Source organism: Rhinolophus sinicus, chromosome 16, assembly GCF_057876585.1.
Source record: "Rhinolophus sinicus isolate RSI-liver-muscle chromosome 16, RSI-T2T, whole genome shotgun sequence".
Taxonomy (NCBI): Eukaryota; Metazoa; Chordata; class Mammalia; order Chiroptera; family Rhinolophidae; genus Rhinolophus; species Rhinolophus sinicus.
Window position 1 is genome coordinate 114,431,238 of NC_142516.1, and position 26,185 is coordinate 114,457,422.

The 26,185-nt window shown below is 35.2% G+C and overlaps 1 protein-coding gene across 15 annotated transcripts in view; it reads left to right on the forward strand.

Annotated features, from left to right (window-relative positions):
• Nucleotides 1–26,185, forward strand: part of TENM3 (teneurin transmembrane protein 3) — a 2,441,918-nt gene that overhangs the window by 2,037,063 nt on the left and 378,670 nt on the right. For 12 of the 15 annotated variants that reach the window (XM_088793202.1, XM_088793205.1, XM_088793208.1 and 9 more), the window contains one exon: nt 4,476–4,754. The exons of the other annotated variants lie outside the window; for them this stretch is intronic. In XM_088793202.1, the coding sequence (XP_088649328.1) occupies nt 4,476–4,754 (279 nt within the window). The remainder of the gene's footprint in view (nt 1–4,475; nt 4,755–26,185) is intronic. 15 annotated transcript variants of the gene reach the window in all.

Genomic DNA, 26,185 nt, shown 5'->3' on the forward strand with positions numbered 1-26,185 from the left:
CAGATAAATGAAATGTGGTGTATCCATACAATTGAATATTATTCAACCATTAAAAGGAATGAAGTACTGATACATGCTACAATATGGATGAACCTTGGAAACTTTATGCTAAGTAGAAGAAGCCCGATACAGAAGTCCACATATTGTAGGATCTCGTTTATTTGAAATGTCCAGCATAGGTAAGTCTATAGAGACAGAAATTAGATTAGTGGTTGCCTGGGGCTAGGGAGAAAGGGAGAATAAGAGGAGAAATGATCATTGGTACGAGCTTTCTTTTTGGAGTGATAAAAATGTTCTAAAATTGATTGTGGTGATAGTTACACACTACAGTGAATATACTAAGAACCTTTGAATTGTACACTTTAAATGAGTGAATAGTATGCTTTGTGAGTGATATTTCAATAGAGGTGTTTTAAAAAAATAACGAGTCAGAGAGAGCACAAAATCTAGGCATTTACAGAAATCTAGACATAGGGAGGAAGAGAAAGAATAGCATGAGTCTGAGTTCTGGACTCCCTCCACCTGGTGCTGTTGTCACTGTAACTCTGAGGCTAGTCCTTCCTGTACAATCTTTTTCTTTTGAACTCACACAGAGATAGTAGATGTCTTGCCTATTAGTGAACATCACTTCACACTGCAGCTTTGAAACATCGCTCCCTGGTCTGACTAGGTTACAGACACTATGTGAGAAAAAGGCCAAATAGCTAACCCATTTTTCCAATCCCCTTCTTTTATTAAAGGGGTAGTTGGGCTATGTGCCAACTTCCCTTGAAGTATTTGTTCTTATACGGTCCTTTCCACTTCGTCACACACCCTCACTCATTTTTTTAAAATGTGAACTTTTTCTTAATGATACAACCTGCCTAGTTTGTGTTAATTCAGTTTTTCTTTTGTATATTTTCAAATTTATGAGTGTCGTAAAACAAAAATGTCTAATCTTATCCAAGCAAACCTTGCCTGTTAATCGCAATGAATTTCATCCTCAGGTATACTGTATTCTTGCTGCAATTTATTGTCTTGGTACTGTTTCAAATTGTAATGGGAAACTCTGCGGTTGGCCCTGCTGATCAAGGTTACCAAAATTCAATGTGCAGGAGATAAATACTTATTTCAGCAGTCTCAGCCAAACAGACTTCATATAAAGACTCTAAAGGGCAAAGAAAGAAATTAAGGTAATGGTGTCAGAATCACTGCAAAGAACACCGTCTGAAGAAACCAGGGAAAATAAGATAAATGGATCCTTAGCTCTTTCAGGTTATTTGAAGTCAAAACTGATTTGGAGCAAGATGGTCAAGTTTTTAGCCTGGTTCCAGAAGCATCTTTGCTGCCTTTTTCTGCCTTTCTCTTTCCACTCTGCATAGCCTTACAGCCCTCCCTCAACAAGCCCACTCGGCCCAACCTTCCCACCTCTGTGATACTTCAGCCAGCTGTCTCTGCTCTCGGTCAGGAACCACTCTTCTCTGCATCTTCCTTCTGTCTGTCAAAACTACATGCGTTTTCCATAAATATAGCCCATCTTGCTATACACTGCTAGAGTGCAGGAATAATCTCATAGACAAATGTATTCTGGTTTAATAGTTAAATCTCCTTAAGGATGTTTGCATTAAAATAAGGGATCCTACAAGCAAGACTCCTTAACCAAAGAGGGGAATTGACAACAACTGGCTAGGAAACACTGAGGCAGGCCTGGAGTAGACAATTTTTGAATGAAGGGAAAGTAATATTAAGTCACCTGTGGTGGTGGTATGGCTATTTCTAAAATTATTTGAAAATGATCCTCTCCCCACATTCAAGTTGTACACTTCTCTATGATTATTACTTACATTTATCCAAGTGTTTATTTTTAAACCATTCCTTGTTTAGACTTTCTCTAATGCTAGTCACATTTATGTAAAGACTCCCTTAAACCAAGTCATGACAGCCCTAAAAGATAAAAAATATAGGGTGGTAAAGTGGCTTGAGCATAGCTATTAAGTGGCTTTACCTTAGGTCCTTTGGAGGTCAAGTTTAGTGTTTGTTCCTAGTGGAAAGAAAACCAAACTTTAATTCAGTGAGGAAATCCAACAGCTTGCTTGCTAGCTTGCATTTCAGAAACAACCCTTAAGAGTTTTGAATCATGGTGAGACATTGATTTCAGAGGATCAGATTTTTAAGGAGTTTGTATCAATTCACAGGGTGATCTGTTGGATATTTATCTGCAAAGTGAACTGTATTTACATACCTAGATAACCAATAATAAAGATTGCAGTTTTCTGCTTTCCTTCTCCTCATAGATTTTTGCATCAAGATGGCAACAGTTGAAAAGTCAATAATGTGGAAAAGGTTTCAAGTTACATTTCCGAGATCAGAAAGGGAGTTTTTACTGTCTTTAACGTCTCTCTTATTTTTATTCTACAATGTGGGCACCTCCCAAAATAAAGATGCAGAGGGTCCTATCATTCATTTCTACCCTTTAAAAATTGTATTTTTATTTGATAATTAACTGTATTTTTATTTTGAAAAATCAGCAAGTTTGATGGTAATAGTTAACTGTTTTAGACCAACACACTCTTTTTCCCTCTCCCATTTTAAATTTGATATATAAATAACAATAGGTAAGCTCTTCCACAACTATTCCATTAACTGTCCATGATGTTGACTTTTTGGGGTGTGCTTTTATAAGTACATCCACACTAATTATTTTACAAATTCTGACAATACTATGTTTTACCGCATCAAACTTGCCTACTTTCTCACTGTTCAATAGGCTTTTTCCCTCTTTTATTTTTATTTTTTTGCTACTTCCTTTTTTTCTTCTTTTACATACTCTTGGTTCAGCTACTTATTCACATCTCTCTGATAAGCACAGTTTGATTTGTAGCTAATTGTAGCCACAGATTTTCATTATTTATGAGTGTCATTGTCAGAATCCATTTGGAAATCTGGCTGAGATTAAGTTTTTGATTCCAGCTTTTGATATGTCCACAGCAATAAAGCAATTAACCACACAAGTCTGGTAAAATGTGCAGAGGCCTGGAGAACGCTAATATCTTTATAACCAAATATTCACTACATTGTGCATTACGTTTGATTCATTTCCTAGAAGATTCAACATGCTATTATTTTATAACAAATAATATGTTAACACCTTGGTTTTAAAAATACAGTCTGTTATTTCTCACACCAGCCAATTTACTTTAATATGTTCATAGATTCAAAAGATACAGGTAGCAAAATGAAAACTATGAGTAATATAAAATGCTTAATATTCTTAAAAGGTTTATATTAGGTGGTAGCATCTAAATCAGTCTGTGTAAACTCTTATTCTTTACATGTATTTAGATTCTGCTAGGTACCAAATCTCAGACTCTACCATGCCAACAAAAGAAATGGAAGATATATATATCTTCAAAAATAAATATGTGAAATTTCAAAAATAAATATGGGATTGGAAACATTAATAACAGCAGTCATTTTAAAGTGCCACTTAATTTAAACACTTTTGCTTTAAATTATTGCAGAGTCATGAGTTTTGTGATGCTGAATTTATTTGTAAAGGCCTGCAGGGTTCACAGACATTTATTTTGCAGAGGACTTGATTTTACCATTAATTTTTAAATACATAATACTCCCACTATATTTTTTCATTTATTTATTTATTTTTATTTATGGCTTTTATTTATGGTTATTTTATTAGGTTTCAAGTGTACACTTCTATAACATATCATCTATATATTGCATTGTGTTCACCACTACATTTTTAGAATGCACTTTATTTGCAAAAATTGGTTTATGCTAATCAATACAGATGTTTCCAGGTGTTTATTAAAGCAAAACGTCTAGAAAGTCAGATGTCTGTAAATTTTCAAGATGTGCTCCCAGAATGTAGTATATGTACACACACACACACACACATACACACACACAGGAAATATGTGTTTATATTGGTTAAGTTAAGGTGGGAAGATAGAGTAAAGGAAGACCAAGCTCATTTTTCTACTTAACAAGAAACTTATTCTTGAGGAAAATCTTTTTTCTTCCAAAGTAATGACATCTGGGTTGGAAAATCCTATCATTTAGGACTAGAGCCAGGACACAGGAAATAATTCTGACAATTTCTATTGCTTCATAAGTCTGCTAAACTAAATTATACCATTGATTATAATCCTTTCTCTGGGTTCAGTTTTCATGGTCTGTGCGGCTTTACTTGCCCATCTCTCTGGAGGTGCTTATGGGTTAAAAGGTTGACAAAGGAGCTCTAAGCTGAGGTGTGTGGGGAGTCCGCGGTGGAACCCCACCCCCACCCCCATAATTGAGCCCACTTGACCATATGCCGTGCAATGCTAATAGAAACACCTGGTGCTGATAACTGAAAAACCTGAATGCTTGAGTGTATACTTTCTACAGTTTCTTTTAAAAAAAGAAGAAAAAAAATACACTAAAACTAAAGCTAAACATATACTCACTAGTTGTTGTCTTTTTTTCCCCCTAATTAGGACAGAATTTTACCCTAAGGCAGTTAGGAGTTTGTGAACCAGCAACTCGAAGAGGACTGACATTTTGTGCGGAAATGGGGCTCCCCCACAGAGGTTACTCTCTCAGTGCAGGGTCAGATGCTGATACTGAAAATGAAGCAGTGATGTCCCCAGAGCATGCCATGAGACTTTGGGGCAGGGGTGTCAAGTCAGGCCGCAGCTCCTGCCTGTCAAGCCGGTCCAACTCAGCCCTCACCCTGACAGACACAGAGCATGAAAACAAGTCGGACAGTGAGAGCGGTAAGTTTCTTTTTTTTTGCTTTATGAAGTCGGCGTTCAGTGCTTCTGTCTGTTTTGGTAGACTATGGGGGCTTGTTTTTCTTTCTTCTTTCTTCCCATCCTTTCTTCTCTTTCTTCTTCCATTTTGTTTAGCACCGTAAAACTCAAGAAATATCCTTGAATAATGCATTTTTTTTTCCTGGGAAAAAAAATCAATATTCAACATGAGATTGTTAAATTATGCAAGCGGCTTAGGATGTGTTAGCTATAGTTTTGAAAAACAGTTTCATAGTGTATAGAGGAAAAAAAAAGAGATTAGCTTTGACTTGTCTTGGACCATGTCACCTGTTTTCCTCTGTGGAGCAGCAAAGCAAGTGGCAATAAAGTTTACCCCAGAGCCAGCTTGCAATCAAAGATGTCTTTGTAGATTCCTCTTGAAGATATCTCAAAGAAGTTGCAGAATCTTAGAATGGATGAGTGAGCACACAGAATAGTTTATTAACAGGGCTCAAGTGATTGAAGAACAAATTTGATCATGCTTTAAACTTACTAGTTGATGAGAGCAATTGAAATCTTGGTAAAGAGGGGGAATGTGGCCTTTGATGTACTTTGGGGACTGGATTACGGTGCCATTAAATCCACACGCAAAAAAATTGGATTTTAGGAAATCCAAATAGCAGCTTTACATGTTGTAAGAAAAATGTCTATATATTGGGACTTTTTTTCTTATTGCCCGTGCAGGATAATAAAACCAGTTAATTTATATGCAATAATAGATTGAAAAGAAAAGTTAATTTTTAGTCAGTGCTGCTTCTAGGAAGAATTGGAGCATCAGCACCAATGCACCAGATAACAAAAAGACATTCTTCTTCAGTATTTAATATTAACAGTGCACTTGCTACTTCGATCTAGTTATGAATGCTCTGTGTATGTGATGCATCCAAAAGCAAAGAGAAAATAAAAAATGGAAGAATCGCATGACATTTGGAAAGAAAGACGGTCACTCTACCAGTGAGGTTTCATTTTTATTATTTACTGAGCAACTTTGTCAGCTTTGTTTTGTAATAGCAAAGCAGGCCTATTGTCAGCTTTCAGTTTCAGCTAACTCACAGCATGAAGGAAGCAGTGCCTAACGCTTCCCACTGCTTAGTGCTCATCTCCTTCCTAGTCATGAAAAACGTCTAATTTGGAACCAGCTAATCTTATCTTACATAGACTACTTCAGTGCATTAAACCAAAGTCAAAATCAATTAATAATATGCACTCAATATATTCCATTTGGAAATGTCAGATTTTGGTGAAGGTTGGCTTTATTCCAACCCAAAACGGAAACAAAAGGCCAGTGCTTTCTGACAAAATGAGTCTTAGAATCCCACTACCAACACTTCAGAAAAACCTGTGTTTATATCAATTTTTCCTTCTTGATTCAGAAGTTACTAACCTTAAAAACATAAGATTTGGCATAAACTGTGCTTCCTGTCCTGCTGCATATTCGCACAACACTGCATAATGGCAGGCACAATGGTTATATTCAAATATAGCATTTGGCTTTTGATTTTTCTAAAACACACGATAAAATGTATGGTTCTAGAAAGGAGAAAAATAGAATGCAGCAGGTTAATGTATTCAGTGCTGACTATCTGCGTCATAACTGTCCATATCCATTATTATTTTTTCACATTGGGTCAGCTGCGCTTTCCACCCACAACCTTTGGAGCATCTCTTTCTCTAATAACAAGTATGTCTTGTTAATGTATCTGTGTTAGTAAAATATAAATTAATTTTATTTTTTAAATTATGTATCTGCTAAAACTGTCTCACAGTGAATTCCCAGACACATGTCATTTTTGTTTTGTTCAGAAAATGTAAAACTACAAACTGTGCAACCGTTAGTTAATAGTATGTCATAGCCACATGATTGGGAAGAGTAGAGGGAGTCAGGAGTTTCTCACACCACTGCCCCTCTCCCCCACATTTCCTGGGATTTTTATTAACTAGAGGAGGAACTTCTTTCCCCAGGATCTCATAGACTTTGTTTCTAGAGTAATGTAAAAGCAAGAAAAGTTGCACTCTTTCATTTCTCCAAGTTGTTATGAAGCAGAATGAAGAGAGACAGGATGGGTGTCAAGGACCGTGCCTTGAAATTCAGAACATTTGGTAGCATTTGTTGAGAGTAAACAGGTCAGCTAAGTTAAGAGTATAAAGTGTCAAAAACAATGTTTGTTGAGTTGGGCAAGTGATGACTTAAACTTGTGTTTACTCTTTTCCCAAGGTTTGGCTGTGGTTGTTTTTTTTTTTTTTTTTTTAAACACTTTGATGGTCTAATTTCCCAATGAGGTCAGCTTAAAGAAGAAAACCGAAGAGGAAATAAAATAGATATAACCCCTTACTGAATACTGGCTATTTCATAGATTTTTATATGTATGTCCATAGGGATACTTCAGATTAATTTATTTGTTCTGAGTTTTCAGTGATTAGTCAGAAGGAACAAGATTCCATTTAAGTAATTAATTACATTAATCTGGGGAAGCATAATTTTCTGAGATATTTAGCAGATTTTATAATTTTGAACTGTGAAATTAAACAAGCTTATTGTTTTTGTCTGATATATAAAAAAACTATGTGTTGTGGTTTTTTTTTCCCTTTAAACTGGGTCATAGTAAAAACTGAAATTTTCAATCATACTCGTTCTTCTAACAACTTTGTAAACAATATCCTCAAAACTGTTACACATTTTTAGTATCATTACTACTAGTCAAATATTTCTAACATAAAGTTGCTAAAATAATTCAATTCTATCCTTCTCACGTATTTTTAATTGCTCTAACTTTGAAAGACTCTTGATTTTCCAGTTATGTTTTCTTTGGACTTTCAGTTATTTTAATTGTCTAATTTTATTCATTTTGTCCAGGCTTGAGTTGTGTTGATGGAAGTTCTGTTATATCACTATAGGTCAAAGCAAGAAGGAACATGCATAAAATAACCCACCAAAATGAAATAAATTTAGAAAACAGACACTGACTTATTTTCATCCTGTTTCTCATGGGCGCTTTCATTGACTGTTTCCATCATTTGAAATAACTGCGAATAAGGCTTTTTTCCCCAGAAAAAAAATATTATTCAACCTTTGTAAAATTATGCAAGCTGAGTGCCTGATGTTCTAGTTATAACTTCAAAGAAGAGTTTAGTAACTAAAAGGGATTCAATTTCATTTATTTATTGATAAAGAGGCCAATAGTTCAAGTTAAGAAGGCGCTAGAACTGCTGTGAGGCTAATGAAATTTTGATGGTCTGAGCATCCCACAAGAGGAAAAGAACATTCAGACCATGTCACACGTTTCCGTGTTAGCAGAGATTGAAAACAAGTGATAAAATTTATTATTTTGTAAAACTAACTCTTCACCAACCACAGGGATTTGAAGTTAAAAAGCATTTTGAGGGAAACAATTTTTTTTGTAGTATATTGAGTTTTATATGGAATTCCAAATATTAATCTTGCTCCAAATTAAGGATATGAAGTAGTTGTTTCTTGACACATATTGATTACTTTGGTTGTTTTCATTGTTCTTAGTCACCTGCCGTGCACCAGGTCAAATAGTGGGGCATCAGTAGTTTGTTGGACCACCTATTAGCAGCAGTTCCAGTAAGCTGTTGAGAGGTTACAAAATAAATGTGATGGAATGCTCTAACTAAAGGTAAAATTACCAGTTAGCTCTGGATTGTTTTAGACATCGTTCTTGGCTCTGATGCATTGTTAAAAGACCCCTGAATGATTTCCCACTATCCAGCTTTGCAAGTAATCTGATCTCAATTCCAAATATTTATTTAAATGCCAGGGACAATGAACTTTTTTTTCAAAACATCGACCTTTAAGCTTTACAAATGTTAGTTTGTGCATCTTTTCCCAGAAGCATCTGAGCATATATTGTCCTTTGTCACCCAGCAGTGTGGTGTCATGAAAGATGCCTGGACTTGGATCACGCCAGTGAGGGTTTATATCCTTTCATTCGATCCCTAAGACTGTTTGTTCCTGAATCCCTGAGTTCCCAACTTTTCTGTCTCTGCCTACCCCTTCCTCAGTGGTAGTTGTTCTAGTTACAGAGATGTGGTGCTCTCCTGCTGCAGGTCCTCATCTTCCTCCTTCTCCCACTCTCCACAATCTCCTACACCTCTTGCAAAGCAATGACCTTTGATGTTAGACCAGGAGTTGGTACTTCTCTTCTATCCCATCATGCTTTGGGACCTTGAGAGCCTCCACTGAGGGCAATAGTTGAGAATGTGTTGTAGCCGGCAGACCACTTGGGTTTGAATAGACTTCCTATCTCCCAGCTATGTAACCTGGGGCAAGTTACTTAATCTTCCTGGGCTACAGTTTCCACAGGGGTGAAACAGAGAAAATCGTAAACAGTATACAGTCCTTATAGGGTATTGTGAGGACTTACTGAGTTCAGTTATATAATGTGCTTAGAACAGTGCCTGGCATCTAGTGAATTCCAAGTAAGTATGTATTTCTACTATTTATAAATAATATTTCCTTCTTCAATGGTTATGAAGATTAACTTAGATAAACAGTATCAAGTACCTACATAGTTTTGGCCTACAGCAAATGTCTCCCTCCCCGCACCATTCTCCCTCTGTCTGCATTTGTGAAGTGTTTGTACATTTGGCAAGATGAGGTAGAACTGGTGGTCTCCTCGGGAAAGGCACTGAAAATTTGCAGAGTCTGGAATTTCTGTCACCATCTATTGACTCTCTTATTTTTGTCCACAACCCCACACCCTTTGGAATTTACTGTAATGAAATGAATGTACATTGAATGGTGCTGATAATTAGTCTGATGGCTGTAGACTTCAAAGACTTTACCATGCTCCTTCTTCTCCTGGCCAAAGGAAATTTCAAAAGTAGTGTTTCCATCAAGGGCATGTGACTTAGACAGTCAGTCAATGAAGAGGCCATTTAACTGATGCTCATCAGTTCACATAATAAAATAAATCTTTCCTGGAAGACTATTTCTCACCTGGGGTCTTGGCAATAGACTATGATAAGACCCCACTAGTGCCACACTAATTGTGCACGATACTAAAATATTAGGGGCTAACTTGGCTCATAGAGGGTCTAATATTAAAGCGCAGTATTTTTAGGTGTCGTAGCTACTTGCTTTGCGCAGCTAAAACTTCAAGGAACCAATTTACTTGTCTTTTGAAATAATATTTGAAAAGTCTGCTCTTTAGATAAAGTCAAAAAGTTGAATTATTGTGCTTTAAAAGGAAAAAGGCATACCCTTAAACCAGTTTGATAAATTATGGTAGTGATAACATTTACCTCAGTCTCTCAATGGAGAACTTGAGCTATTTTGCAATCCAAATTGCCACGTCAGGCAGAATATGTTCTCTACAAGAGTGGGTAGCGATTTCTTCTCTTTCTGAGCAAGCACACGTAGGTGAGAAAGGGAAAATGGAAGGACTTGTAGTTGAAATCCCATTTATTTCTTTGTCATTTATTTATTGATTTCATTGATAATTCTGTCACCAATTAAATTCTAGAATAGTTGGGAGAAATTGCTACTGGCATTGGTGTCCCTCTTTCTGTCACATCCTGGTGATCCTTCCAACAAGGAGACCACTGTCATTTCTCTTCTGGCTTTTTTCACAGAGGGGATAACATTTGAGTTTTTTTGAAGATTATTTGAAGTGTATTATTTTGCCTAACTAGCCTCATTCCACTCCTTCAAACTCTACCCAAGAATCTTTCAGCCCACTTTGGAAATTGATTGTAAGAATTATGATAGAGTTCCGTTGCTGCAAGAAATAAATGGTATTTCAGTGTTATTCTAATTTTATGAGATTCTGTTACACATACTAAACTATAACTTAAATATAAATTCCATTATGGGCCCTCTTCTGGCATGTAATGGTCAATTCTGGCATGTTCTACTGTTGTAAATTGTATTTTATGTTCTAAGTGCTCTGGGATGTAAAAAATAGCCAAAGTAATATGTTGCATGATTATTAAATCAAGCTCAAAATTAAAGTGTTGCTTTGCAAAATACAGTCAAATAGTTTCTAATACATAAAAATAATTATGTTGCCTTGATTTGTATATATTTATAGTTCAAATAGTGACTTGTCACACTTTTAGCAAAAACTTCTATGTTTCATTTAAGGATGATATATATTCACTTCATGGATATGTTACTATATGAGTAAGTTACTTGAGCACAGTAAGTTATGACTTCAATGATTTCTTTTAATTTAGTATTATGAAACTAGAATTAAGAATACTATAAAGTGCACTACCATATTTGTTATCACTTAGGTATTTATATACATTCATATCTTCTATTCTAAGAGAATTTTCAGAACCTCTTGGCAGTTTGTTGCTCTTCACATGAGTACTTCCATTTCTACAAAACTCAACTTTTGTTCTAAGTATTTTTGTTCAAAGTATATAGAATATAGGCCGTCTCTGTTTAAATTCTAAATTTTCTTTTATAGAGTTGAAATCAAAGTAAAGCATACTATGCACATATCGAGACTGGTGATGTATACTATTTTGATTTTTGAATGCATTTTTGATATCCTTGAAAAATCACAGTAGTAGCAGTAAAATTGTTTTTATTAATGAATTGAACAGCAGTGAATGCTGAAGCAGGTTTATTGATGCAATTATCACTGAAATAGAAAAAAAAAATGTTAGAGCCATAGAACCTTAGTTTATTTGCCATTCCAAAGGTATTCAAGTGTTTGAAGAGCAACTAACTGATTCTTTTTGGTGCTATTTACAGAATATTCTTCTCAAGTCATAATTCTGTTAATTAATATTATATACACATAAAGATTTAAAGGTGAAAATGTTACATGTTATTTACTGAATAGTTTGAACAGTGATTTCTTTGTATTAGAAGTTTGTTATATTTATCAGTTGATGAGATAGTTTTCCATAGTGAATAGACTGCACATGAACTATATGTAAGAGCTTTTTGAATACTTATTAAAAGGAATTCAAAGGCACATAAACTTGAGAAAAGGCAATTAAAATGTCTTAAGAATATTACCTTGACTTTAAATATTATTTCAAGTCACACAGCAACTGAATAAAGTTAGATGAGATTTTTTGAATTAATTTCTTAGTCTTCATTCAATGAATGATAAATGCTGGGTATTGTACCAGGTGCTGGAAAAACAAAAATGAGTAAGATATAGTCCCTGACTTCCAGAGATTCATAGGCTCGTTGGGCAAACAGGTGAGTAGACATTGTATTCGTATTTTAATGTGGTAAGTGGCATTACAACACAATATGCAAAGTCAGTGCCAGCACAGAGCAGATTGTTGCCAACAGAGATTGGGGGCAGGAGAGGAGAGAATGTTTCATAAAGTGGGAAGGAAGTGACATTGAAACACAGGTTTAAAGGATATGTAGAAATTCAAGTGTAGACAAAGCAGTGAAGGAGAGAGTGTAAAATCGCTGAGCACCTTCCCGAGAGCCACAGACTGTCTGGTGCCTGGAACAGGGTGTGTGGATGAGTAATGAGAGGTGATGCTGTGCAAGTAGCCCCAGACCATATAACAAAGGACCTTTTTGATGACACTAAAGAATTGGCACTATTTCCTCTAGATAATTGGGAGCCTCTGAAGGATTTTCATGCCGAGGAATATTATGGTCATATTTACATTTTACAAAGTACTCTGAAAACAGTATAGAAAGCTGAGGGTCTTTCCCACAGAGAATAAGCTCCCTAGCAGCATGGCCCTGCTCACCACTGTCTCTATGCTCGCCTCATCCAGTGCCTGAACCTAGAACTAAAGTTTATGAGAGCGGGTGCATAATAAGGGCTAAGGATATCCTTTGGATTGCATAGGAGGATATTCATTTCTGGGGAGCGGTGTGGCATTCAAATTGTGGGAGGTTACACTTGAAAGCAAATTGGTCAGTTAGGTAATATTATAATTATCAAAGTGAGACGATCTACAAGTTTTAACCAAGAACCAGGAAGAAAAGGAAGACCAATTCAAATAGATATAGAATCAAAATTTGATGACAAATTCATTGCATTGGGGTTAGGGAGGAGGAAGACATTTTAAAAGACCCTCAAACACGCAAGAGTGGGTGAGTGATGGTATAATCCAAGTTGGAGGTTCAAGTACATTGTTTGTGATAAAGTGAGTAATTCAGACATGGACAGGTTGTATTTGAGGTGTCTGAGAACATCAAAGTTCAGAATCTATTAAGCAATCTGCATATTATGTATCAACTTATATATTAGATTTTGTTTTGAAATATATACTTTATGATCTATACAATTGCAGTTAAAGCCATGGGGTGGAATTAAACCTCTCCTCCAAAGCAAACAGAGTGAGACGAGGACTGAAGATAAAATCCTGAGTCTACTAATATTTAACATAGGGTTTGGAAGAAACACCAATGAAGGAAAGAGAGAGGGACCTTCCGTAGAGACAAAAAGAAAACCAAGCAAGATCAGTTCACAGCAGACAAGAGAGACAGGGTCACAAACTTCCAAAAGTGTAGTAAGTTCAGTGCTAAGGATATCCTTTGGATTGCATAGGAGGATATTCATTTCTGGGGCGCGGTGTGGCATTCAAATTGTAGGAGGTAGAGAGATGAACAGAAACCTAAAATATGGCACCAGCAAATGTAAATTATTCTTTGCAAAGCTCGACTAAGAAAGGAGGGAGCTAGACTGGTAACTCCTGGGGACTCCAGGGGCAGGGATATTTTTATATTGGAGGACATTTCAGCATCTTTACAAGGAAAGGGGAGGAATGATACAATAACGAGAGGAGGAAAGTAGAGGTGATTAAGGGGGAAATTCATAGACTCTGACATCTGACCTCTGGCCTCAGGCATCAGGAGCAGAGATATCCTTGGTATATAAATTTATGTAACTGAATTCCTCAAAACTTTTTTTAAGATATTTTTTATCTTGCAACTGTGTGTACCTAATTAGTTTAGTGTTGGCTATAGAAAAGGTATACTTAAAAAAGGTGCATTTCTATCTATATCAATTAAAAGTATAGCAAATATAAAGTCAGTGTCGTGTAAATTGTGTTTGATGGGTGTGAGAGTCCGTGTCATCATGGCATCAGAATGTATCGGGGAAAGTGCATTCTTATTCAAAATTGATACTTTATTTGCAATAATTCTATAAAACTGTTAAAAAATAAAAAACAGATACAGAGTCTATTGGAAAGCATGTAGTTATTGACTTTGGAGTCTGAACTAACAGGGTTGTTCTCAGTACTACGCCAGGTACACAGGTAACTGATTTCTCTTCCTTGATCCTGGACTCGTGTGTGTGTGTGTGTGTGTGTGTAAGATATCTATATATAAGTATATAGATATGTAATAAATATGTAGCTATAATAAATAAATAGGTAGGTATAAATATATATGAAATTAATAGCTAGAAAATAAATGTTTCCATCTTAATAAGTGCCACATGGTTTTCCTTACAAACAAGATGCATGTCTACACACATAAAATTATATAACCACCCTTTGAGGTATTGCCAAACATTGTTTTTTTTAAAAAAATACACAAAAGGGGACCAAAAAATCGTATCTCAACTGATATGTCCATGAGAAATAGAAACAGGCTGTAAAAAGGCAGAGTGGTAGTTATTATTTGCCCATTGGAATTTGGAAAGTTGTGTCTTTGTGAAACAATTATTCAGACTAAACTGAATAATTGGTTTGTCTTGAATTGGTTAATATCAAAGTAATCAGTAGGAAGTAGGCTTGCCCTTCCAACTGGTTTTTATAGGGGCATTAAAGTTCACAAAGAGAGATCTTAAAATTTTGACATACAGCAGATGGAGATTCCTAGGGGATTTGAAAGTGCTTGAATGAAATGTCAGTTGCCGCAGAAAACAAGTATGAAACATTCCCTTATAATAGACTGTGTCTCATTTACTGTGACTGGAGTACCATTCTGTAGATTGTACGGTGCAAAATGTGGTTATAGGTGAACCAAATAGTTTAAATGAACCTATTTAAAGAACTTAAAGCTTCAGATAATCACTAGAATCTTTTAAGCATTTAATCATTATTTGCATTGTACTGCCTCAAAAACCCAAGTAAAATAATAGGTTACAAGAGAATGATAAAAATGGAACTTTAGATTAAACAAATTTAAGTATAAAACATTATGACTGTTTAAACATATGTCCTTAATTTATCTATTTTAACTACTTAGCATTGTATGTTTTGGGGGCAATACAGAGAAACAAATGGATAATATTATCTGGTTTCTGTTTTGGTGTTTACATTTTTAATTTTTATCTGTGTGTATGTTTTTAAATTAAATCCGCAAATTTTGTTTTGACCTATATTTCCCCATGTTATTAGATACTTTTCTACAATATAATACTTTTCCATGCTATGGTTTATCAGAATGTATTTAACATATCTACTATTTTAGACATTTGGTTGATAAATGATAAATTTTTTTTCACTATTATAAATGATGTTGTACTACCTATCCTAGTGGCTAAATCTTTGCCACTAATTCTGTTACTACCTCAGGATAAATTCTTGAAAGTAGAGTATAAGAGTCAAAGTGTGTATGCAATTGAAAGCTTTTGATGCACTGTCAAAATGCCCTGCAAAAAAACTTGTATCAATTTACACCCTCACCAGCAGTATTAAAAAGTGTCTTTTTTTTCCACAAACCATTGTCAACGAATGTTACCATGCTTTAATATTTTGCCCACTTGCTGGATGAAACACAGTACCTTACTGTTATAATTTATATTAATTTGATTAGTGAATTGAATATATTATCATATAAGTGTGTGTACTGTTTGTATTTCTTCTTTTGTGAATTGTGAATTCATGCCCTTTGTGCGTTATTCTCTTGGGGTTATATGAAGAAATGGGTCTCTAGGACATAAGGAGATTAAAGGGAGAAATGAAATTCAAGGACACCAGGACACTGACTCTTGTCCTTTTTTTTTTGTTTTACCTTGTATCCATGTGGCCTTGTTGACACATGTTTGATTTCAGGAGGACTTGATATGTATTAACGTCTCCTTAAATGCAGGCCTTCTGCTCATAGATATATGTGTAAGTCCCAACGTAGTGGTGAATCGTCATGCAAACCCTAAGCTGGGACATAGCACCAATGTATGGGACTCCAGTCTAACAGAACACTACCTTGCTTAAACAGCTGCACACTCTTATTAAAGATTCTAGATCCCAAGAAAATCTGTGTTTACTCCAGCTCAGAGTAGTAAATTCATTTCCACAAAGTTTCTGTAGCTTTGTGAAATAAATTAAAAATTTTAAGCAAGTGATAACAGCAGTGGGAAGTAAATCTCTTTCCATCAATCCATAGCCTGTTAGAAAAGATCCAGGGGTTATACAAGTATACATACACGTGCGCATACATATACACATACATATACATTTTTTTGTTATTGAATTGCTAGTGGTTTCATATAATTAGAAACTTAATTATACTTTGTCTCTTTTAAAAGATGTAGATCTTAATCTTTTGCAAATATTTTCCTCAATTTGATTTGTATAAGATATTCTTGCTACAAATAATTTTTTAGAAACTTTATAACAAAATCAATTATATTATTTACATGTGGCTTTTTTATGCTTAGAAATGCTGACTTTACACCCAGAGCAAATAATTATTTATATTCTCTTAGTTTTATGTTTCTTTTCTTTTTTATTTTTCTTTTAATCTATCTGAAATTTTTTTAAATATCATCTGTGGTTTAGGAATTTAAATTGATTTTCTTTGCACAATTCACTTTTGTAAATAACATTTAATTAGGGGATGTTTCATAATATCTAATAAATGTATACCAATCTACTTAAATTTCAGCAATGAGACATTAATAAAAATTTGTGCTGTTAAATCTTTGCAAAGAAGTAGGATAAGATTTGTGAAATATACAAATATTAGTTTTTAGATATGAAATTTAGGTTTGGTAGTTTCTGAGAGATCAAAATGCTAACTAAAAATAAAGATTTTTCAGGAATATGCGATTAGCCACTAGCAGTGCATTATGTAAACTGTAGCCATCGCAAAACATATACTAGTAAAAAGAATGACTTCAATAGGCTTTTGGAAGTTACAGATAATGTCAGAAGCAGTTATTGAGGTCTGTTTTCATTAAAAAATAAAGCATTAATCCTGCAAAATGTCAGGATGTTTTATGCACATATTTTGTGAACATCCTTATGTTAAATGTTTTGAGGGATAATTTTAGGGAATAAAATGTACCTTTTGCTGTCAAGCTTCTAGACTTGGAGATCCAGAGAGATCCAGAGGTTTACAAAAAGAGAACAATTAGAAGACAAAGCAACTAGATAAAATACACTGCTAAATGGCACACGAGTGAGAACAGCAATAATGATTTAGAAATGGAAACATTTTCCAGGATTTATAGAACTTCAACAGGACTTGGAAGGTGGTAAAATATGTATAAGTGTAGAGCAATGTGGTACATGCTTACAGTTGGAAAAACTTGAAGAAAGCAGCAAGGGGAAACATTGGTAGCTATAAGGAGGCCACCCAATCTGGAAGAATCCTCTGGGAAGCAGTGGAAGTTAAAGCTGACAGTTAGATGGAATCCACTTACAAAGAACTGTAAATGTCGTGCTGAAAAGTCTAAGCTTGTCTCTGGATGGTATCTGTCCACTCCATGTCTTAGAGCAGGGTTGTGACATGATGAATGGACTATATCTGGGCAAACTGGGATTGGATGAGCCAAGATCCCATACGAACCAGGAAGATGTTATTGTGAATAGAGAAAAAGGAACAAGTTGTGGTGTGAGACAGAGAGAGAAAGCATCTAACGATGATGCTAAGCTTTTGAGTGTAGAATATGGAAAAAATGTTGCTGCAATTGGTAAAATGGAAAGGCCATAGAAAGACAGTTAAAATAGACTGTCGTCTGCACAATTGCATAAAGCCATAGTGCAAAAGTTCACACTGCAGTCTATGAAACAGTAAACTGTGTATAAATGATGTTGTAGAAAACTAAAAATAGATGTGGGTTTAAAGGAATATATAATGGTTTTATTAGAGAATAAAATGGACAGTGAATAATAACAGACCCGGGTCAGACTCAAACGAAACAAATTTATTTCTCCGTATTTCCTGAGTCATCCCTTAGAACAGGACATTCAGTTATCATTCATTAGGCAACAAGAATACTACCTACACAATGACATCCCAGTTAACTCCCACATGCTCTAGTACCGTCAGGTGTACTAATTTGTTACTAGAGTGAGAGCCTCAGCAATTGAAGAGCAGAGCCAGAGAATATTTTATCTCCATACTTTTTGGTTGCTTCCTGCCAAGTCTGAAAACAATCATTGCATAAAATAGATTTCCTGTACTCTTGACTTTGTGTTTCTCTTCACCACGGCCTTAATGAGTGTTTTGCGACCGATACACTTTCTAGAGGAACTGCCAGAGAACACCAGAATCTGAGTCAGGATGGGGCAAGGAAGGAGGCAGCAAAATTATTAATAGTAAATCATATTCCCCTTCCACCTGTGGGTCTCAATCTTGATTGAGATTTTACATTGAGACTCTTGAGTTCCATAGACGGTTTGATAAATTTGGCCCTTTAATACTGGAAAGACAAAGGACTTCAATTCCAGTCGCTCTTAATGTCAGCATTTGCATCTTTGAGGGTCTAGATGTCAAACTTTCTGGTTTTACCATTAGCACACTGAGTACACTTTTTTATCTCAAAATATTAAGAGATTAGCCCAGATGGTCAGAAAGGGAACATAGGCTGCAGCGTTTCTTTAAAGTGTTGTCATATTTTTATCTGCTGATTCCAAGATTGATCTCTAAAGGATATAAATTAATGAGAGGAGTCTATTTGGAGGTGCGAGTTTGTATTTCAAGGGAGAAGCATGTCGCCCATGTATATCCATGAGTCCTGGTGACTTCTCCCATATTTCAAGCAGTTTGTATTGAATGTGTAGCTCTTCGATAGTTGACAGCTGTCAGGCAAGATTTCTTTTCCTGAAGAAACATCGGAAAGCGTGAGAGCTTAGGTTGACACCCTTCCATGAGATACGTTTCTTATCCTATTTTAATTAGAAAGTTTCACCCACAAAAATCCTCATACTCCAGCCAATTCTGGTTCTGCTGTTAAGACATTGTTCCTTTATGGAAGAGTTTGTATTCTTTCCAAAGTCCTTTGACTTCCCATAGAAAGTGCATAAAGTAGAGAAGCATTTTGAAAGCAGTCATTTTATAACAGTGAACTTTCCAGTGATAATTGCTAAGGATTTTCAATGTGAATGTTGTTATTGTTCTTTAGAAAAATCATGATAGAGGATCCAAATGGCAGAGTAGAAGTTGATAGAGTTGGAGGCAGAGACATGGACAGATGTCCGAATTTTATTGAGCACCAATTATATTCAACATACCAACCTCTTGGGTTAGTGCTATTTCCTTATTTTACCAAGAAATGAAAACTAAGCCTTAGGGAATCTAAATATCTTGCTAAGGTCACATAGATACTAAATGACAAAGCCAGGAGTATTTAAAGTCACGGTTTAATTCCAAGACCCACTATAATATCCTGCTTATTCTTGTGTGGGATCTATTGGTGTCCAGATAATAAAAGGGTGTAGGTCCGCTCGAAGACTTCTCAGTAAGAAGGAAAGAGCCTTATAAATTTAACTGTCTTCCATGTCACCATGAGATTCTGTGTTGTTAGGTTAGTTTCATGCTTCTTAATTTAAGATGTAATCCTACCATATTAACAAAAGTGTTTCATAGGCATAGTGGTTAGAACGTTTGATTAGAAGTTAAGAGATCTGGTTTCTTATTCTGGTTCTATCATTAACTCATTATTTTATCTTGGATAATTCACTCAGTATATCTGGCTCTGAGTTTTTCAAAACTGTGCCTTTTTATAAATAATTTTTAGTATGCACTCTTTTATCTTTGGTAAACATTACAAAGCCAATATTGCAAAGTTTTCTGTTGAGGATTTCCCTCAAGGGAGGGAAGTCATATTGGGTTAAGATAGATCCAGTAAAGTGAAGGTATGAAGCATAAAAATCTAATAAACCACCTAAAGTGGCCAGAAAAATTATATTCATCATTTGTATTAATCAAACAAAATCCAAGTTTCTTTTGCTCTGTGTATTTCTCCTAAGCATTAGATCTACAAAGAATGGAGCTATGACCATTGAACTAGTACAATATACACTATTGCCTACACAGTTTATCTTTTATTTTGACTGACATTCCATCTATATTACTCAGTTACGACAGATTCCTAAAATAAACTTGTTTCAGGGCTAAGAGTTTTATCCAAGTAAACATTAAGAATTCTATGGTATTTTATTTTCTAAATTTAGAAAATTTGCTTAGTAGTGATACTCCAGAAGAAATTTTTTGGTGAATACCCTACCTAGCAAGTAGGTCCTAAATGTTTAACAGATAAATATAAAAATAACTGACATTACCTAAATATTTCCATCAATCTTTTTGTAAAAGATAATCAAGCCAGTTTTAACAAACAAAAAATAATCAATAACATTTTCTCTTCCTCTTTCATGCACTTTTCATAGAGGAAGATTTGATTTGGAACATACTGTTCTGTTTTAAGCATAGTCATACTTGATTTCCATACATGAATCATTCCTACCCCAAATTTCCCCATGTACTGTATTATTATCTGTGTCTTTCTTGAGATACTACAGGCTCTCAAAACACAATCTGGTTTAAGTTATTATTTCACTGGAAGAATGTTCATGTGATTATCAGCTTGTTCCTAGGGGAAATGATCTCTGCAAATCAATTCTGCTTTATGTTGCTAAAGGACCTGCCACGTAACTGAATATCATCATCCTAAGTCTGACAGAGACTTTGTGAGACATTAGATGTGTTCTCTGTAAGGACATCTAGAGAGACACCACTGGGCTAGATTGTATGGTTTTTATGAATTTACCTATATCTGTGTTCAATTAGAAATGTTTCCTGATTTTTAATCCTAGGTTCTTGGTATGAATTGGAGAAATTTTGGACCTCAGCTTTATGTCATAATCTTTCTCATACTTGAGAAACAGGACTGTTACCTTTTTATTCAATTCTGAACTAAGTCTTACTGTTATGTTACTGTAGCCATTGAAAAGTCCATCGCTTGTTATTTTCCCTTACTCCTGCTCCTGGATTTCTTTAGAATTTTTTATAAAAACTCTAATTTCCTAGATAAGAATTTTCTCATAACTCTCTTCCCTAATCTTACTAATCTAGTAAAATTGTACTATAATGCCTAATTTATTATCCCACTTGTAATTATCAGACCTTCTCGCCACTTTCTCCTCTTTCGTGTCATCACTTTAAATTTCTTTGTAACTGAGGTATTCAAATACATGTTCCACCTGTAGTTCTTAATAAGCCAAGGCGAGCAGTAAATATCTATTTGAAGGACTGACTTAGTACCTTTTCAAATCTCATTTCTCACACTCTAAAAGTTAATGCAGCTTTAAAGAGATCTATGTTTAAAAGGTAATACAGTATGTGAGTTGATGAAAGCCTGCTCCACAAACATGATATTTCAGTTATATCTGTTTTAAAAATACACCTTAGAGTATCTTATTTTAGTTTGCAGTTTAAGGTGCTACCTATATGAGTAAAATATGCAAACTCTCATTAACAAAAATATCATACAAGCCTTTGCAAAAATTTACTTTCAGTTAGAAAACTGCTATTGGGGAATAGAATGGTAGCTGTCTTTTAGTAGCCTACTTTCTTTTTTTTTTTTCTAACAAGTATACATGATTAGGAATAAATTGTGTTCTGTCATTGTAGCCAGTAATTGGTGACATTTTCTTGTCAGTATGAGATTATAAATAACAGCAATAAACATACTGCCAACAGATTCATTATGTTATGAAAAACATAAACCAGGAATCCGTTTCTTTTAACTATACTTTGTGTTTTTTCTATATTATGTATGACAGTGACATCTTTACAAATGTTTAAGGAATACTTAACAGAGCAATTTCTTCATTAACAACTTCAGATTGTTTTATTATGCTTTAAATGCATTTTAATTATTTCTGTTTCTTTCATAGTTCACTTGGAAAATACATCTTTCCAAGAATATTTTGTTTGGAAACAGACATTTAATCAATAAAACAGATAGGGATTTTTTTTTTTAGTGGTAAAACATACAGGGGACATGCAAAAAACTGTAAGCGCTGTGATGCATTTTAACATAGGTCACGTTATAAGAGTAACTATCACTAGAAGGTCCTCAAATTTTGCTTATATAATAAATGGTGGTGATTTGTTCCTTGCTGAAGGAACAAGTAATCCTTCGTTAATGGGGACCAAACCTCGTAATTACTTGCTTCATTAATTACTGAATCAGTACATCACTTTCTAATTTGGGTGTCCTGGCAATGTTACATATCTGTCACATCTTTGACCACCACCCCTTATAAAGGGAGATCACACCTCTCACTTTCAGTAGCTGCCATTGCTTCCTGGTGAGGAGCTTTTATTTCAGTTTGCCTCTTCAACACTAAGACAGAAAAGCCCCTGCTGGGTTATGGGGAAGGCCAAACAGGCAAGCCCGCTCCAACTTTTATTTGAGCCTTATCTTCCTGGACAATTTTATTAGCTTTTCCCTGGAAGTCACTGGAGTAAGACTTACAGGGCGTTGCTTCTGCCAGCTCACTGGAAACATTTTGGGGAACTCTTGGCATCATGACTTCCCCATTGAGAGGACACCTTCTAAGCTTCTGTCATTAATTCTCTCTTTCCAGCTATACTACATTTTTGAAGTTTATCTCAGATTCCTCCACTTTGTGAAAACTTTGTTATCCAGTAGTTTTCTTTACTTTGTGTTTTATTTATTCAGTCAACAAACACAGCCAAAGCATTTGTTTCTGACTCTTCAGGGGCTACATACAAAGCTGAAAAATAAGACCCTACCAGGGTGTATAATGTAGTATTTTAGAAATAACCCTAAGATAAGCTAGAATCACTGTACATTTCAGACCTCTTTAGGGATATGTTTGTCCCTTTTAATATTCCTGAATAATTTCTCATTATTTTGGACAATACCTCACCTATGCCCCTTTTGGTCCTCTAAAGGTAAGCCCTTTAGCAAAGTGGGCGTTTTGTTATTGTGGTGGTTTGTTGTTTTTGCTAAGGGAGTCACCAACTCTTTTGTTTCTCAGACTGAATCTGAGTTATATTTAATTTTGAATGCTGCTTTTTCTTTGTTGGCCTCCTGATGCTTCTTTGATGTTCTTTCTATTCCTTTACCTACTTAAAATCATATTGCCATCTGAAGCTGCAAATATGAGTTGTGAACTAAACAACGCTCTCTTTCACAATGGAACCTTTTAAAAGAAGTTTTCTGCTATAAGTTCTTTTTAACATGAGCTCACATAACTTGCATTATATATTTTTCAAATCAAAATGATTTGCCAAAGTGGTGCTCGATTTGCTATTTTTTATTCCCACTTACCATTTTCAAATCACTTCCAAAATTTCAAACTTTATACTTTGTCTTACTTCCATACTTGAAATCTTTCCATCGCCACATACTTTCATGAGATTCAAACTATGTATTTCAAAGCTATTCTTAGTCCCTGGTATATAGGAAGCATGTATATACAATGTCTGACAATTAAGTTCACGAACTTGTTGCAACGATGTTGCTAACCTTTCTTTGATATCAGACGGATTATTCATTATGAATTTGTACCAGCTGGACAATTAACCAATTTTACTCTTTGTGCTGAAAAGGCTGCGTGAAAAAGTTAGACGACCTGAACTTTCCGCCAACAATCCATGGCTCTTGCATCATGACAATGCACCAGCTTACTCGGCACTGTCTGTGAGGGAGGTTTTAGCCAGTAAAAAAATACCTGTATTGAAACACGCTCCCTACTCACCTGATCTGGCCCCCGATTTCTTTCTTTACCTGAAGATAAAAAAAATACTGAAAGGAAGACATTTTGATGACATTCAGGACATCAAGGATAATACGACAAAAGCTCTGATGGCCATTCCATAAAAAGAGTTCCAACATTGCTTTGAAGGGTGGACTAGGCTCTGGAGTCAGTGCATAGCTTCCCAAGGGGCGTACTTCGAAGATGACCATAGTTATATTCCGCAATGAGGTATGTAGCACTTCTTCTAGGATGAGTTCACAAGCTTAATTGTCAGACATTGTATTACTTATTTCAAATTTCTGTCCATCTTTTGTCCTTTCCTTACATCTAGAAATTTTTCTTTCCTCCAATTCTCTTGATTTCTGGCTCTATAAAATGTCTGTTCACCAGAGAAGACAGGACAGAAGTTGAACCAACCTTCTTAGAAGCTTAAATTGTCTAAGCTTATCTTTCCTGTTGTCTAAACACCAAATAATCCTATCTTCCTCTTCTTTGGTTGAGATTCCTTATGAAGACATTATAACGGACTCTTCTGTATTATTTGCCATCCTATGAAGGCACCATGTGTATTCTTGTTTCTGCCTTGATGGGGCAATGCTGAATCTGCAATACCCAGCTACCCCGTATGTGTCACGATTCTGCCAATCTTCAAGGTTCCACTTAAATGCCTTGTGCTTTTAGTCACCCTTCTAAACCAAAGCATAACTGAGGTGACCTGCGTCTAAATTTCCACAGTGTCTATTTACCCTAGCTCTCCTATGACATTTAGCTTTTACTACATGATTTTGAAGTTATCTACGTGTCTGTCTCACTTTCCTACGCTCGATCATAAATGCCTAGAGAAGAGGAACGAGGCCTCTACATCTATTCCATGGATTGTCTAGCAATACAGCTACACCCAAAGTAGGTGCCCAGTTTTCAACAACTGAATGAGTAAATGAAGGCTCCATTGAACTAGACATAATGTCAGAAAATGGTAGGAGGCTTCTTCACAGGATGGCAAATAATAAAGAAGAGTCCATTATCATGTCTTCATAAGGAATCTCAACCAAAGAAGAGGAAGATAAGATTATTTGGTGTTTCAACAACAGAAAAGGTAAGCTTGGCGAATTTAAGCTTTCTAAGAAGGTTGGTTCAACATCTGTCCTGTCTCCTCTGGTGAACAGACATTTTATGGAACCAGAAATCAAGAGAATTGGAGGAAAGAAAGATTTCCAGAAAAGCTCTATGCAGACATACATCTTGATATTTTGGGGGGGAAAGTTGATATTTGTATACTCTGACGTGTGGAAATATAAGGAGTTTTTGTCTTGTGGATATTTTTTAAACCACATTTGTAAAAAGGAGAATGAATGCCTTGACTTCCATGACATACTGTTTTAATTAGAATTGAGACCATTTGTGCATCCCTTGCTATGTTTTCTTCTTATTTGCATTCACTAGATTTTCTTTCCTAAATGATTTGTATACTTGCATAACTTGAAATTTTAAATATTAAATTTATTGCGTTGTTATTATACATTAAAATTGTTTGCATAATCTTGAGCACTTTAATATATCACATATTCTTATACATATAATAAATGTTAAAATTTTTTTTAGCAAGCTGTATATTGTCATTTGATGTACTTTAGAAATCAATATTGTGCAATACTATAAGGAGAAAAAATATTTCTAAAAGTACTCCCCTGTGTTCCCATTAATTTGTTTATTATCAAGGTCTTTATTAGGAATATAGTTGGTAGTGTAAGGCTATAATAAACAGAGTATAATTGAATTTTCAATATTTTGTCATCTGGGAGTAATTTTCTTACAAGACCTCTGCTCCATCTTCTGACTAATCGTCAGCAGTTATTCAGTATCACTGCATTAATGTCACCAAACATTGCAAAAATACCTAGTTGATTGCATTATATTTAAAGATATTCATTTCAAACCCTTGATGTTTTCTCTTTAAATTATTTACCTCAATTTTAAATATCACTTAAAATGCAATAAATGTAATGAGCCTATCTGTTTTGAAAATACAAATTCAGACCTCAGCTAAGATTTGTTAGGGTAGATGAAACGCCAGTCATGTTGGGAGTCCCACAGCGTCGGAGCAGCAATACAGTGGAGCAGGGAGCTGGCTGCCCCAGACTCAGGGCAGCAGTGCACACCAGACGCTCCCTTCACTGTGTTCTAGTTGTGTTTTGGTCCAGTTACTTCTTTTTTGTTTTTCTGGGAGCCTCATCTGGGGTGAGTCAGATATTATGCTGATATTATTACATATTATGCTGAATGATATCCTAATATTATTACCAAGAATCAATGAAGACACTTACAGTTGAAAATGCTAGATGCTAATGGATCAATGGGGAAAAACAAAAATCTTCGTTTTTGTTGATGCTGTATGGTTAGAATGGAGCTTTTCAGAAATGCAGGACACTTAGATACCAGCCCTGGAACAATCTAGGTTTATGTCTATTGTCCCAATATAAGCAATACTGCCTCCTTTCACTCTTAAAAACGTTATGATCCGATCG